The 14,377-nt window shown below is 41.0% G+C and overlaps 1 protein-coding gene across 16 annotated transcripts in view; it reads left to right on the forward strand.

The window, feature by feature from the left end:
• Positions 1 to 14,377, forward strand: part of epn1.L (epsin 1 L homeolog) — a 59,532-nt gene that overhangs the window by 19,806 nt on the left and 25,349 nt on the right. For all 16 annotated transcript variants that reach the window (XM_018226207.2, XM_018226213.2, XM_018226217.2 and 13 more), the window contains 2 exons: positions 9,646 to 10,110; positions 12,847 to 13,096. In XM_018226207.2, the coding sequence (XP_018081696.1) occupies positions 9,883 to 10,110; positions 12,847 to 13,096 (478 nt within the window). In that variant the 5' untranslated portion in view covers positions 9,646 to 9,882. The remainder of the gene's footprint in view (positions 1 to 9,645; positions 10,111 to 12,846; positions 13,097 to 14,377) is intronic.

Genomic DNA, 14,377 nt, shown 5'->3' on the forward strand with positions numbered 1-14,377 from the left:
TTCTATAACGTAATAAAAGTTACCTTAAAGGTGAACCGCCCCCTTTAAGTATGTAGCTGATCCAGTTTAAAGGTGGACATACAGGGGCAGATCCACTCATATGGAGAGGGCACCAAATGCGCAGAGCTTGCTCCAATGTGCCCATCCTGTGTGTGTGTATGATATCGGGCTGATCTGATCATGGGCCATAGGGTAATCGGATCACAGTGCCAGGAATGCAGGTGGTTGGAGTGAGGACTGCATCAATGAACCAATACAGTCCTCGATCCGACAGGTTTTTTTTTTTTAATCTGCCCAGTCGACATCTGACTGATTTGATCAGGAAAACCTGTTGGAGGACCCCATATACTGACCAATAAGTTGCCGACTTGGTCTGTTGGCAGCTTTTATTGTCCTGTCTATGGACACTTTAAAGGTGGCCATACACATAATGATCCGCTCGTTTGCCAAATGAGCAGATCTCTCTCCGATATGCCCACCTTGAGGTAGGCGATATTGGCCCAATAGTGGGCCCTAGGACCCAATGAACGTGTCATAATGGGCTGTCCGGTTGCGAGACTACATCAACTAACAGATGCAGTCTGTGATCCGATGGGATTACCCCTGCACGATCGGAGGAGCCCGTTGGAGGGCCCCACACACGGAATAAGCTGCCGACTGTTGGCAGCTTTTATCGGCCCGTGTATGGCCACCTTATATCTGTGTTTTAATTATTTGACCTTGCAAAGCTGGCCATACACCATAAGATCCACCCGTTTGGTTAGGTCTCCAAATGAGCAGGTCTTTGTCCGATTTGGCCACCTACATTCTGGGCCACATTGGGCTGATCCAATTGTTTGACTCATTTCCTCGTCTAAATTCTCATTATGGACTACATCTGTAAACATAATACTGTATTTTGATTTTTCTGTAGATGTCTCATGATTAAGTTATGAAACATGAAAATCTGATGGGTGGGTAGTATTACTAATGGCTCAGTGTATGAGTTTACATGCGGTTGCCTTATCTATGCCTGAATATAATGTGGACTGGCAGCCTACAGGAGGCCCGGTTTGGCAGTACCTATATTTTATGCAACCAAAACTTGTCTCCAAGCCAGGAATTCAAAAATAAGCTCCTGCTTTGAGGTCACTGGGAGCAACATCCAAGGGGTCAGTGAGAAACATGTTTCTCAGGATCCACTGGTTGGGGATCACTGCACCAGTCAAACCTAATATTACCATCGCACATTGTACGGTTTTACCTGTATTTTATACCCCCTGCAAATGTTTATTTAGGTGAAGCTTGTATTTTTTGAGCCACACCAATCTAACCTTTGCTTCACCCCCCTGGAAGTGACTTTGGCACCATGCATGGACTGATAAATAACTAGAATGTCAGTAATCAGCCATTGTTGGGCCTCGCTTGGTCAGAATAACTGGTTAGTTAATGGCTCTAGCTGTGAACCAGTTAAAGGGGACCCGTCAACTATTAAAATAATTCCAAATCCTGTTTTATCATGTTAGTCTAGCAAAATAAATTTACACTGTATAGATTATTTGAATCTAGTTTCCTTCAGTCTGGGAATTCATAATTATAGCAAGCAGGCAGGAGCCATTTTGTGGACACTGTTATTAAGACAAGCCTTGTATCATCTCAGAATCTTGTTTGTGCACCAGAATGGGGGACCTAAGATCCATCCCCATGCCCTGGTTACACAATTAAATGGTGAAGAGAACGAGGGAATGTGAGGAGAGCAGTGACAACTAGGAAGAACTGAATGGAAAGTGAAAGTAATTGTGATTGACAGCTGATGTTTTTAAACAGCTATGAATGCTTAAATAAAAAAAATATTTTGGGTTTATGTTTAATTTGAAAAGGACATTTATTATACAGCTTTTTATGTCTGGGTGACAGGTCCACTTTAAAAAGATATTTAAAAGCCTATGTGGCTTTAATAAATAGAAGTAATAACAGTAATTCTGTTTATTCAGTCAGAAGGCTTAGAGGCAATCCCTAAATAAAGTTCTCTGTACTGCTATGTAGTTTGAATCTGAAATAATTGCACATCAGCCTTGTACAGGTATGGGACCTGTTATCCAGAATGCTCGGGAACTGGGGTTTTCCGGATAATGGATCTTTCTGCAATTTGGGTCTTCATACCTTAATTCTACTCGAAATTCATTTAAACATTAAATAAACCCAATAGGCTGGTTTTGCTTCCAATAAGGATTAATTATATCTTAGTTGGGATCAAGTACAAGTTACTGTTTTATTATTATAGAGAAAAAGGAAATCATTTTTAAAAATTTGGATTATTTGGATAAAATGGAGTCTATGGGAGAAAGCCATGCCATAATTCTGAGCTTTCTGGATATCGGGTTTCCGGATAAGGGATCCTATACCTGTATATTTTATTATAGTACAGTATACTATATTGTATGGATTCACTGCTCCGTCAGAGTCGGTGGTTCCGTTTATTATACATTTACCACTGGCTTAATATTCTTTGTTTAAAATCCCAAAATCGCTGCTGATTTGTGTTTTAATTACTGAAAATAAAAAGCACAGCAGTATGGAAGGAAGTGGGAAAGGAAGGAACTCTGTGCCGGTTAGTCTGTCTCTTATTGCCTCACTGTCACTTCCTGCTGCTGCTGCTTTAAGGCTCAGTGACCCAGTCATAAAGTGAATTTCTCAAGTGAGTATAAATACCGACGCTTGGGCACTACGGGGAAATATCTGCATTTCTGAGGTAAGCGAGAGCATTTTAGTAACATTCACATGTAGTAAATTGCTTTTCGTTTGCACATATCCACCTCTATTAGGCAAGGGCGTGAGACCGTACTGCCGAGATACTTCTAGGAAGTAGTTATTCATTAAAATAGCTTTCGGCAGTTGTATGCTGGAAATATAGAGCTTTTTACCAGCCCCCTGTCCAATGCTTAATATATTAGTGCTCACACTTTGCTCTAGTGTAGGGGGTAATTATATACTACCTATTGTTACAAAATGTGACTTTATATTTTCAGTATGTTTTAGACCTTTACGTGTCCAGTAAGGCTATATTGATTTTTGTATGATATGGAACTGGGTAGTAGAATTATGGATGCACCGAATCCAGGATTCAGTTCGGGATTCGGCCAGGATTCGGCCTTTTTCAGCACGATTTGGATTCGGCCGAATCCTTCTGCCTGGTCGAAACCGAATCCACATTTGCAATTTGAAAACTCATGACTTTTTGTCACAAAACAAGGAAGTAAACAATGTTTTCCCCTTCCCAGCCCTAATTTGCATATGCAAATTAGGATCCGGGTTCGATATTCGGCTGAATCTTTCGCAAAGTATTCGGGGTTCGGCTGAATCCAAAATAATGGATTTGGTGCATTCCTAATTGGAAGTCATTTAATCCTCCTTAACCCATTACGGCCGTACGTACAGTACAATGCTAATGAAAAATTCTGGTTATCATTCAAGTAGTCAAGTAAACCATCAAGAAGGCCCCATACCAATAAACTTCTTACTTAATCTAAAGGGGCTGACCTGTCCTCTTGCATGAGCCTGTGTATGGCCATTTTATAGGGATTGTTCACCTTTAAATGAACTTTTAGTATGATGTAGAGAGTGATATTCTGAGACCATTTGCAATTGGTTTTAATTTTTTATTATTTGTGGTTTTTGAGTTATTTAGCTTTTTATTCAGCAGCTCTCCAGTTTGCAATTTCAGCAGTCTGGTTGCTAGGGTCCAAATTACCTCAGCAACCATGCATTGATTTGAATAAGAGATTGGAATATGAATAGGAAAGGGTCTGATTAGAAAGATGAGTAGAAAAAAGTACCAGTAACAATACAGGTATGGGATCAGTTATCCAGAAAGCTCCAAATTACAGAAAGGTCTCTCATAGACCCCATTTTATCCAAATAATCAGATTTTTTTTTTTTTAATTTCTTTTTCTCTGTATTAATAAAACAGTACCTTGTATTTGATCCAAACTAATATATAATTTATTCTTATTGAAAGCAAAACCAGCCTATTTGGTTTATTTAATGTTTGCATCATTTTCTGCCTACTACTACCTGCTACCTGTTTCTTAGGCTTAGACAGTCATTTAATCAAAATATCCTCCTTAGGTATTCCCTAAATAATTCACCACCTTAAACTTTCCCTGCTGAACCAATGATGTGGGATCAGGTGTGAAATGAAAGTACTTTCAATTTCTCTTTACTTCACGGTATGGTGCGACAATATTTAGTGGTTTCTCTTTTTAATAAAAAAACATCCAGAATGGATTTTTATTACAAGTCGTTTCCCAAAATGTGTGGGGCTCCCTTCAACATTTATTTTTACTGCACAAAGCGCCCCTGTCAAAATCATTCCAGGCTGCATAAATGACATTGAGTGGATAATATAAACTGTGCACTATCCAGTTGCAGCCCAGGTTTTTATATCAATATTTGCCTTCTGTCCTGCTCTATCGCAGTGCACATTTGTGGCCAATAAACATGTAGTAGTGTTTTCAGTGTGCGGCTGCAGTAATCCTTAAAGAATTCATCTGTTCTCTTGGTTTCTGTGTCACCGTGTTCAGTTGATATCCAGATCTGGTTATCTACATATAATCCGATACACTCCATGCCCTGTCTCCACTAGTTTGTGGCTGAGCTGCTTCTGCGTCAGAGGCATCGCCGTCTTACAACATGTTGCAAAACCCATCCTAGTTTCTGTTCTTCCTCTTGGTGATGGAATTTCCTCTGCTTTTTTTTTTTTGATCATTTGAGTACAATTGAGTTCTAAATGATGTTGTCATTTTTGTAGACACAACCAAGGTTTGTGGTCACCAGGAAATGGAGAAATCTCTCAAACTCCTCCCGAGGGAAGAAAGACAAACAATGGGTACAAATATACGAATCATTTTGGTCTTGTATTGCAACCTTTGAGAATGGATCCCTTCATCTGGCTTAAAGGAGAACCAAACCCTTAATTATAAAAAAAAAACCCTAAATAGACCCCCCCAGCCTAGGTGTTACCCCTGGTAAATACCCCTACCTCTTTACATACCCCCTCGGTGCAGATTCTGTGCAGCGGAGTTCACGGGCGTCCGACGCATGCGCAGTTGGAGCAATCTTGTTCGCGAGAACTGCCCATGCGCCGGAAATTGCCGAAGAGCCGGAACGAATATCCGAAGATTACAGAAGAGAAGATGACGCCTGTGAACTCTTGTGGCGTGAGTGCAGAAAGAGCTTCTTTCTCATCCCCCTGCCATAAAGATGTTCTTAGTGCAGATTGCACACGATGTACAGATAAACCATCTGCAACAAGATATTCTTGCAGGTCTTTGGATGTGATCGTTGGGTTGTCTGTAACCATTCTCACAATCCCCTGTATATGCCACTCCTGTATTTTTCTTGGCCTGCCAGACTTGGGGATTAGAGCAACTGTGCCTGTGGCCTTCCATTTCCTGATTACATTCCTTACAGTTAAAACTGACAGTTTAAACCTCTTGAGATAGCTGTTTGTAGCCTACCCCTAAGGGTTAGTCCACATGAGCAGATTCAGGGAGATTTAGTCGCCTGGTGACTTTGCCTCTTCTTCTGGGTGACAATCTCCCCAAACTGCCTTAGCGTGTCTTCCTGTCCGCTATAATGAAAAGTCACTTGCGCTAAAGCGAGGCAAGTTCAGAAAACGAAGCGCCGTGTGTGCTTTAGCATAGGCAACTTTTCATTGTAGCGGACGGGAAGGCAGTTATGGGAGATTGTCGCCCAGAGGAAGAGCCGATTAGTCGTCAGTCGGCTAATTCTTCCCGAATCTGCTCGTGTGGACTAACCCTAAACCGAGATACTGGACAAGCTTTGTTTTCGGATCTTATGAGAGTTGCTTTGAGGATCCCTTGCTGTCACTCTTCAGAGGAGAGTCAAACAGAAACACAACTTGCAATTGGTCACCTTAAATACCTTTTTCTCATGATTGGACACACCTGCCTATGAAGTTCAAGGCTTAACAAGCTAATCCAACTAATTTGGTGTTGCCAGTAATCAGTATTGAGCAGTTACATGCATTCAAATTGGCAAACTTACAAGGGTACCCACATTTTTGCAAAGCCAGATTTGACATTTGATTTAATTCATACAACTGAATACTGCTTCATTAAAAGTCTTTGTTCAGAAAACACCCCAGTACTCGGATGTTCCTGGGAAATGAAAGACATACCACTGTTATCTTTTTTGTTAAAGTGGAGTACGTTATTATGCAGGCTGAGAGGGGTTCCCAAACTTTTTCATATGACTGTAAATGAATTGATTTCTCTGCTCCAGTTTCCAGCTTCATGCCTGGCATGTTTGTGCCCATCCCTCGCTGATGGCAAGTTCTCTGTAGAATCCTCTGGCACAACATGCATTTATAATCATTGCTTATATTAAGAGTGTAAACAGACTAGGGATTGTTTGCTTCACCAACACAATCCTCTTTTGCTGTAAATGACATTTGTTACATAACAAAAGGTGTTTGGAATGGCACCCAAATTACCATTTACCCTGCTGTTGCCTGCCAGGGGAACAGTATCTCTTATATTCTGGGTTTTCTATTCCTGTGTATTGTTTTTCTAAAAATGTTAATTGATTGAACAAATGAGATTAAATGGGAACCGTGCCTGTATTGCTTAGTAACAGTTTTTTTTAATATGAAATATCCAGAAAAGTGATATCCCTTTGGGAAGCTTGCTTTCCAGGATGAACACATCTGGTGTGCAAAATAAAGTTGTCTTCTCCAGGACAATGCTCGAAATTTATGAATGCAAGTGCAGTGTGCAAAATTGGCAAGTTTTTTACCCACAATGCAGCACAGTCCCCAGAATTTCAGAGAATTGTTGTGGTCACCAGGGGAGCATCCAGTCTATTATGGATGATGTCTTAAATTGACACAGTTGTGGTTGTTGTGAATGGGTAGACATTCTTTCTAGCGTTGAGATTAATGTGTACATCTGATTTTTTTTTTACTCTTCCTAGTCAGGCAAGCCAACGTGGGAACCCTAGAGCTACCACCTTTTTTGGTGGGTTCCCTTGCATTAATGGGTGCACGGAGCGCTTTTTGACACAAATACCCTTAAAGAGATACTGTCATGGGAAAACATGTTTTTTTTCAAAACACATCAGTTAATAGTGCTGCTCCAGCAGAATTCTGCACTGAAATCCATTTTCAAAAGAGCAAACAGATTTTGTTATATTCAATTTTGAAATCTGACATGGGGCTAGACATTTTGTCAATTTCCCAGCTGCCCCAAGTGATGTGACTTGTTCTCTGATAAACTTCAATCACTCTTTACTGCTGTACTGCAAGTTGGAGTGATATCACCCTTCCCCCCCCCCCCCCAGCAGCCTAAAAACAGAACAATGGGAACGTAATGAGATAGCAGCTCCCTAACACAAGATAACAGCTCCTGGAAGATCTAAGAACAGCACTTAAAGGGGAAGGAAACCTAGTTGGCGCAAAAACCCTCCCCCCTCCCGTGTGTTGCCCACCCTCCCTCCTCCCCCCTGGCCTACCCGTCCCGCTGGGCAAACTTGTTACTTACCCTTCTGCGTAGGTCCAGTCCAGGGAGTTCACAGACGAAATCTTCTTCCACGCGATCTTCTTCCTGCTTTGAACGGCGTTTTGGCACATGCGCAGTAGGAGCATTTTGCCGGTACGGATCTACTGCGCATGTCACAATGTACTTTTGGCGCATGCGCAGTAGATCGTACCGGCAAAATGCTCCTACTGCGCATGCGCCGGTCAAAGCAGGAAGAAGATCGCGTGGAAGAAGATGTCGTCTTTGAACTCCCTGGACTGGACCTACGCAGAAGGTTAAGTAACAAGTTAGGGGCATTTGCCCAGCGGGACGGGTAGGCCAGGGGGGAGGAGGGAGGGTGGGCAACACACGGGAGGGGGGATGGTTTTTGCGCCAACTAGGTTTCCTTCCCCTTTAATAGTAAAAGCCAAGTCCCACTGAGACTGATTCAGTTACATTAAGTAGGAGAAAGAACAGCCTGCCAGAAAGTAATTCCATCCTAAAGTGCAGGCACAAGTCACATGACTGGGGCAGCTTGGAAACTGACAATATGTCTAGCCCCATGTCAGATTTCAAAATTGAATATAAAAAAATCTGTTTACTCTTTTGAGAAATGGATTTCAGTGCAGAATTCTGCAGGAGCAGCACTATTAACTGATGTGTTTTGGAAAAAAAAAAGTTTTTCCATGACAGTATCCCTTAAAAGAACGGGGTTTTATGTGCAACTATGTTTGTTGTAAATGACCTCTGTTTTGTACTGTCTGACCAAACTGCTCCAAATTTGGCCATAAGGGTAGGGACACACTGGGCGGTTTGGGGAGATTTAGTCGCCTGGCGACTAATCGCAGCGACTTTTCTCCCCGAATGCCTCCCCTCACTCTGCGCCTGGATAAAATGAAAAGTCGCCGGCGCTAATCACACACGGCGATTTGTTTTCCGAAATCGCCCGAAGTTGCCTCACGAGGAAACTTCGGGCGACTTCGGAAAACAAATCGCCGCGTGTGATTAGCGCAGGCGATTTTTCATTTTATCCAGGCGCAGAGTGAGGGGAGGCATTCGGGGAAGATTGGTCGTGGAAAGTCGCGGCGATTAGTCGCCAGGCGACTAAATCTCCCCAAATCGCCCAGTGTGTCCCTACCCTAAAGTTTATTTTGGGAATTCCAGAACCAATCTATCTCTAGATTTATGCACCCTGCTGTAGAAAACAGTTTTTCAAAACATTTCTCAAGAGGAGCAGGGAAAAATGTATATATACATAGTTGCGGTAACCTTTTTGCATACATTTTCTGTGTGTTTAAAGGAACAGTAACACCAAAAAATTAAAGTGTTTTAAAGGAATGATAGTATAATGTACTGTTGCCCTGCACTGGTTAAAGTGGGGTGTTTGCTACAGAAACACTACTATAGTTTATATAAACACGCTGCTGTGTAGCCATGGGGGCAGCCATTCAAGCACAGGATACACCGTAGATAACAGATACGTTCTGAAGAATCCCAATGTATACTACATCGCTTATCTGTTGTGTGTCCTGTGCCTATTCTCACTTTTCAGCTTTGAATGGCTGCCCCGTGGCTAAACAGAAACTTGTTTATATAAACTATAGTAGAGTTTTTGAAGCAAACACACCAGTTTTACCAGTGCAGCACAACAGTATATTCTATGTACATTACTTAATTTTTTGGTGCTACTGTTCCTTTAATTTACACATGTGCCATTTTGCTTTCTCCGTAGATGCTACATACTTTAGACGTGTGTATTCATTACATGATTCAGCACCCAGTGTTGGCTTGATTACTTCATCCAGCAATTGCAATATATGCTGTTGCAACACCTTCCCTTTAACCTCTGTTGAAATTGTATTTGAATGCATTCAATTATAAGCCGATACTGCGATCTTTATCATTTGGTTCATTCAGCCAGTTGTGTTGGGAAAATAATCTTATTCTTTGAATCAGAAACACTGAGTGAGTTGTTGATTGACTTGAGTGCACCAACTGGTTTAGGAAATGGCACAAACGTAAAGTGGATTTGCATATTTATTATTAAAGATGTCGTATGTTCTAGGAATGGAAAATGTATCTAAACTTAAACAGCAGTTTTATGTGCCTTTGTGTATTTTTCTTACAGATGGGGCGTTAGTGCAGTCAGTATGCCAGAACATCACAAAGCTGCAGAAACCAGAATCAGAGCATCCTAAACACACACAAGTGCACTGCATTCCCTGTAGATCGATTGTCAGACTTGTCTGCAGAGACCCTTCTGTTACTCGGTGACTATACTTTGAGTAGCAGCATTTGCAACCTCTGGAAAGAGGGACCATTTTTTTTCCATCTACCGTCACCTGCTACCACAAACCTGGCCGACATGTCTACCTCCTCCTTGCGCCGACAGATGAAAAACATAGTCCACAATTACTCTGAAGCAGAAATTAAAGTGAGGGAGGCCACTTCAAATGATCCATGGGGTCCGTCCAGCTCCTTAATGTCAGAGATCGCTGACCTTACCTACAACGTGGTGGCCTTCTCAGAAATCATGAGCATGATATGGAAACGACTCAATGATCATGGAAAGAACTGGCGACATGTCTACAAAGTAAGGCTCATAATGCTTCTCTGTTGTAAACAACATTTTATGTATTGATATTGCCTTTATTTTTTGCTTCGTCCTGGTCGTTAATTCTAGGAAAGTTATCTTTTGGAAAGAGTAATATTTTATTTATTTGTAGCATTATTGGCTGCTCCATTTAAAGGGATACTGTCATGGGAAAACATGTTTTTTTTTTCTTTCTCTCAAAAACTCAGTTAATAGTGCTGCTCCCACAGACTTCTGCACTGAAATCCATTTTTCAAAAGAACAAATAGATTTTTTATATTTAATTTTGAAATCTGACATGGGACTTGACATATTATAGGTTTCCGAGGTGCCCATGTGACTGTGTGCTCTCATAAACTTCAGTCACTCTTTACTGCTGTACTGCAAGTTGGACTGATATCACCCCCTACGTTTCCCCCCCAGCAGTCCATCAGCGAAACAATGGGAAGGTAACCAGATTACAGCTCCCTAACAAAAGATAACAGCTGCCTAGTAGATTTAAGAACATCACTCAATAGTAAAAATCCAGGTCCCACTGTGACTCCTTAAATTACATTGAGTAGGAGTAACAATAGCCTGTCTAAAAGCAGTTCCATCATGAAGTGCTGGCTCTTTCTGAAAGCACGTGACCAGGCAAGCTAACCTGAGATGGCGCCTACACACCAATATTACAACTAAAAAAATACACTTGTTGGTTCAGGAATAAAATGTTACATGGTAGAGTGAATTATTTGCAGTGTAAACAGTGTAATTTAGAAATAAAAACTACACTATACAAATCATGACAGAATCCCTTTAAAGGACAACACATCTCTACCAGTGTGGTACTGGACTTATTTTAACATTGAAGTATGTTGCAATATAATGAACATTTGCTTCAAAAATGTATTATAGGTTTTTGAGGTTAGAAAAGGAATGCAATCCCGTAGAGAAACAAGTTGAGATTGTTTAGAGTATTAAGAACTTCAGGGTGTCCAAACTTTGGCCCGCCAGCTGTTCAGCCGTCAGGAATGCAGATGGAGATACTTAGCCTTTCTGTATTTTCCTCTACTCTTGTTTTTCTTAGATGAGAAAGTACAGCTTTAAAAAAACAATGGTTTTTCTCTTTTTTAAGGTCCAGTAGCATGAGGAAACAGCATGGGTTTTCTCTATGACGTCTATTTTTGAGCAATACTTTCCTTCAGGAAAGTTTTCAAGTTCATTGTTTGGCAACTCAGAGCTGGTGAAAACATAATAATCTATTGCACCAGGAAAAATGTCTTATAATGGACGCCTAAGGGAAAGATTATAGCAATGGTACAGTTGCTCTCTATTTGATGGCTGTCCAACCGGAGGCCTGTTGGCCATAGAATTTGCTGTATAATATGATACATTTAATGTAAACCAGTTCTCAAACATATGCAGTATGACAGATAATCAACTCACCCATCTAGTTTTAGTATCTTGCTAAAAAGTGTTCAATGTTCTTAGATCAAAGGGGAGTTAATAATTGTCTTCTTTTTATCATGCGTATGGTTCAGTGCAGCTGTTTCCATTGCCAGGGCCATTTAGTCCAGTGGCTCATGGATTAAATTCCCTTGTTCAGCCATTACTTATTCAGGGTGCATCTGGCACATCTTCAAGAGAAGAATGTGGGTTCCAAATTAGGCCAGCTACATAGGAATAATTTCTTCTCTTACTACAACCATTGCTCACCTCCCAATATTCCTGGTGTAAAATTCAGAACATTTTGTCCCCATTCCCTTTTTTCCCCCTAGCACTTAACTGTCATAGGAAAATTGGTGCTGCTCCAGCAGAATTCTGCACTGAAATTCGTTTCTCAAAAGAGCACAGATATTTTTATATTTAATTTTTAAATCTGACATGGGGCTAAACATATTGTCAGTTTCCCAGCTGCCCCCAGTCATGTGACTTGTGCTCTGATAAACTTCAGTCACTCTTTACTGCTGTACTGCAAGTTGGAGTAATATCACCCCTCCCTTTCACCCCCCAGCCTAACAGAACAATAGGAAGGTATATGCCTAGTACAGTGATTCCCAACCAGCAGCTCGTGAGCAACATGTTGCTCTCCAACCCCTTGGATGTTGCTCCCAGTGGCCTCGAAGCAGGTGTTATTTTTGAATTCCAGGCTTGGAGGCAAGTTTTGGTTGCATAAAAACCAGGTGTACTGCCAAACAGAGTCTCAATGTATGTTGACAATCCACATAGGAGCTACTAAATGGCCAATCACAGCCCATATTTGGCACCCCAGGAACATTTTTCATGCTAGCGTTGCTCCCCAACTCCTTTTTACTTCTGAATTTTGCTCATGGGTTCAAAAGGTTGGGGATCCCTGGTCTAGCAGATCTAAGAACAGCACTCAATAGTAAAATCAAGGTCCCACTGCGACACATTCAGTTATATTGAGTAGGCGAAACAACAGCCTGCCAGAAAGCAGTTCCATCCTAAAGTGCGGGCTCTTTCTGCAAGCACATGACCAGGCAAAATTACCTGAGATGGCTGCCTACCCACCAATATTATTCATGAACTAACTTTTATATGATAGAGTGAATTATTTGCAGTGTAAACAGTGTAATTTAGAAATAACAATCATGACCGAACCCCTTTTACTGGTATCCCCTTGCTCCTTTGGTTTTGGTTTTTGTCTTGAAGACCCTTTAAGAACACCGTGTGACTTAAACACCAGTCTTGCTGAAGTGTACATATATGTAACACTAGACTTTTGTTTTCTCTTAGGCCATGACGCTAATGGAGTACCTGATTAAAACTGGCTCTGAGCGGGTGGCACAGCAGTGTAAAGAGAACATATATGCCATACAGACCCTTAAAGATTTCCAATATGTGGACAGAGATGGAAAAGACCAGGGTGTCAATGTCCGTGAGAAAGCTAAACAGTTAGTGTCCCTGCTGAAAGATGATGAAAGGCTGAAGGAAGAAAGAGCACATGCCCTGAAGACCAAGGAGAAGCTGGCACAAACTGCCACATGTAAGGTTACATTACATAGAATGTTGCATGTTATGTTCCAGGGTGTAAGGATATCTAGACTTCCCAACAAAACACATGGTTGAAGGTGTAATACACAACAGCTTTGAGATACCTGAAACTCAATGGCAGGTGGAGTTCAGTCTAAGATTGATATTTGGGAACACATAATAAAAGTTGGATGCCAAAGAGGGAATTGAGCCATGAAAGAGAGCTTGCCTTTTAATTGGCTGAAAATGCTCTAGTTCTTGTTTTTCTTCTTGTGCCTATGATGTCAAGGAAGGGAGGTTGTGTGCATAACATATGTGTGGCCTGAAACGTCTATTTAAAACAAAATAACTGGTAGTTAAACCCTGGTTTGTACTCCCTTCAAGGCAGCCTTTAGTAAAGTGTCCTTCTCTCTAGCAATGAACGGTGTAGTTCTACGTCTCATCAGTGAGCGTCTTATCAGTGTTAGCGAGTGGTTAGAAGACCTTTGTACCCAGCAGACAAAGCCTACGCTGTCAGTAAATAGCACATTCTCCATGAATCGCTGAGGTTGGCATGGGAGAGCTTCTAATGAAACAAAAAGGGCCTTGAATATTATTTTGCACTTAGCTGTGCTGAGCCCTCTGAACTCCTCATACTTGTCAGGTCACATTTAAACCACTGATGATCTGGCGTCAAGCAGGGCCCTTTTACTATTTCTGAAGCATCTGTTTGTCAGTCCCAGATTTCCCCCTAATGTTGATAAGAAATGGTTGGACATTCCTTGACCTTGAATCGCACCATCAATTACTAAGGTGAAAACAACCATTTCTGTGTCTATTTTTTTTAAGCCTTAAACTGAATTGATTTGTAAATAAGATGCTTGGTTTTTTTTTATTTTTTTTATTTTTTATAGATCATTTCAATTTTAAATGTAACACTATTCGAACACCCATTGACTTTAACGCCAGGGTCAAAATTTACGCAAACGACTGCAAAATTGACGCGGGCGTCAAGTTTTGAGTTTCACTAATTTTTCACCGATTTTTCGGGAGAAATTCGCCCATCGTTATTGTTCACTCCATGGAATGATTAGTCAGTTATTCATTAGCATATGTAATCGGCAGCAACCTTATATCACCAGGTATGGGATTCCTTATCTGAAAACCTGTTATCCAGAAAGCTCTGAATTACAGGAAAGCCATCTTCCATAAAGTCCATTTATGCACATGTTGTTTTTTTTTTTTAGAATAATTTTTTTTTCTAATAATAAAACCGTACCTTAAACTTGATGGTAACTAAGCTGCAAGTTAGTGC

This window comes from Xenopus laevis, chromosome 7L, assembly GCF_017654675.1.
Source record: "Xenopus laevis strain J_2021 chromosome 7L, Xenopus_laevis_v10.1, whole genome shotgun sequence".
In the NCBI taxonomy this organism is placed as follows: domain Eukaryota; kingdom Metazoa; phylum Chordata; class Amphibia; order Anura; family Pipidae; genus Xenopus; species Xenopus laevis.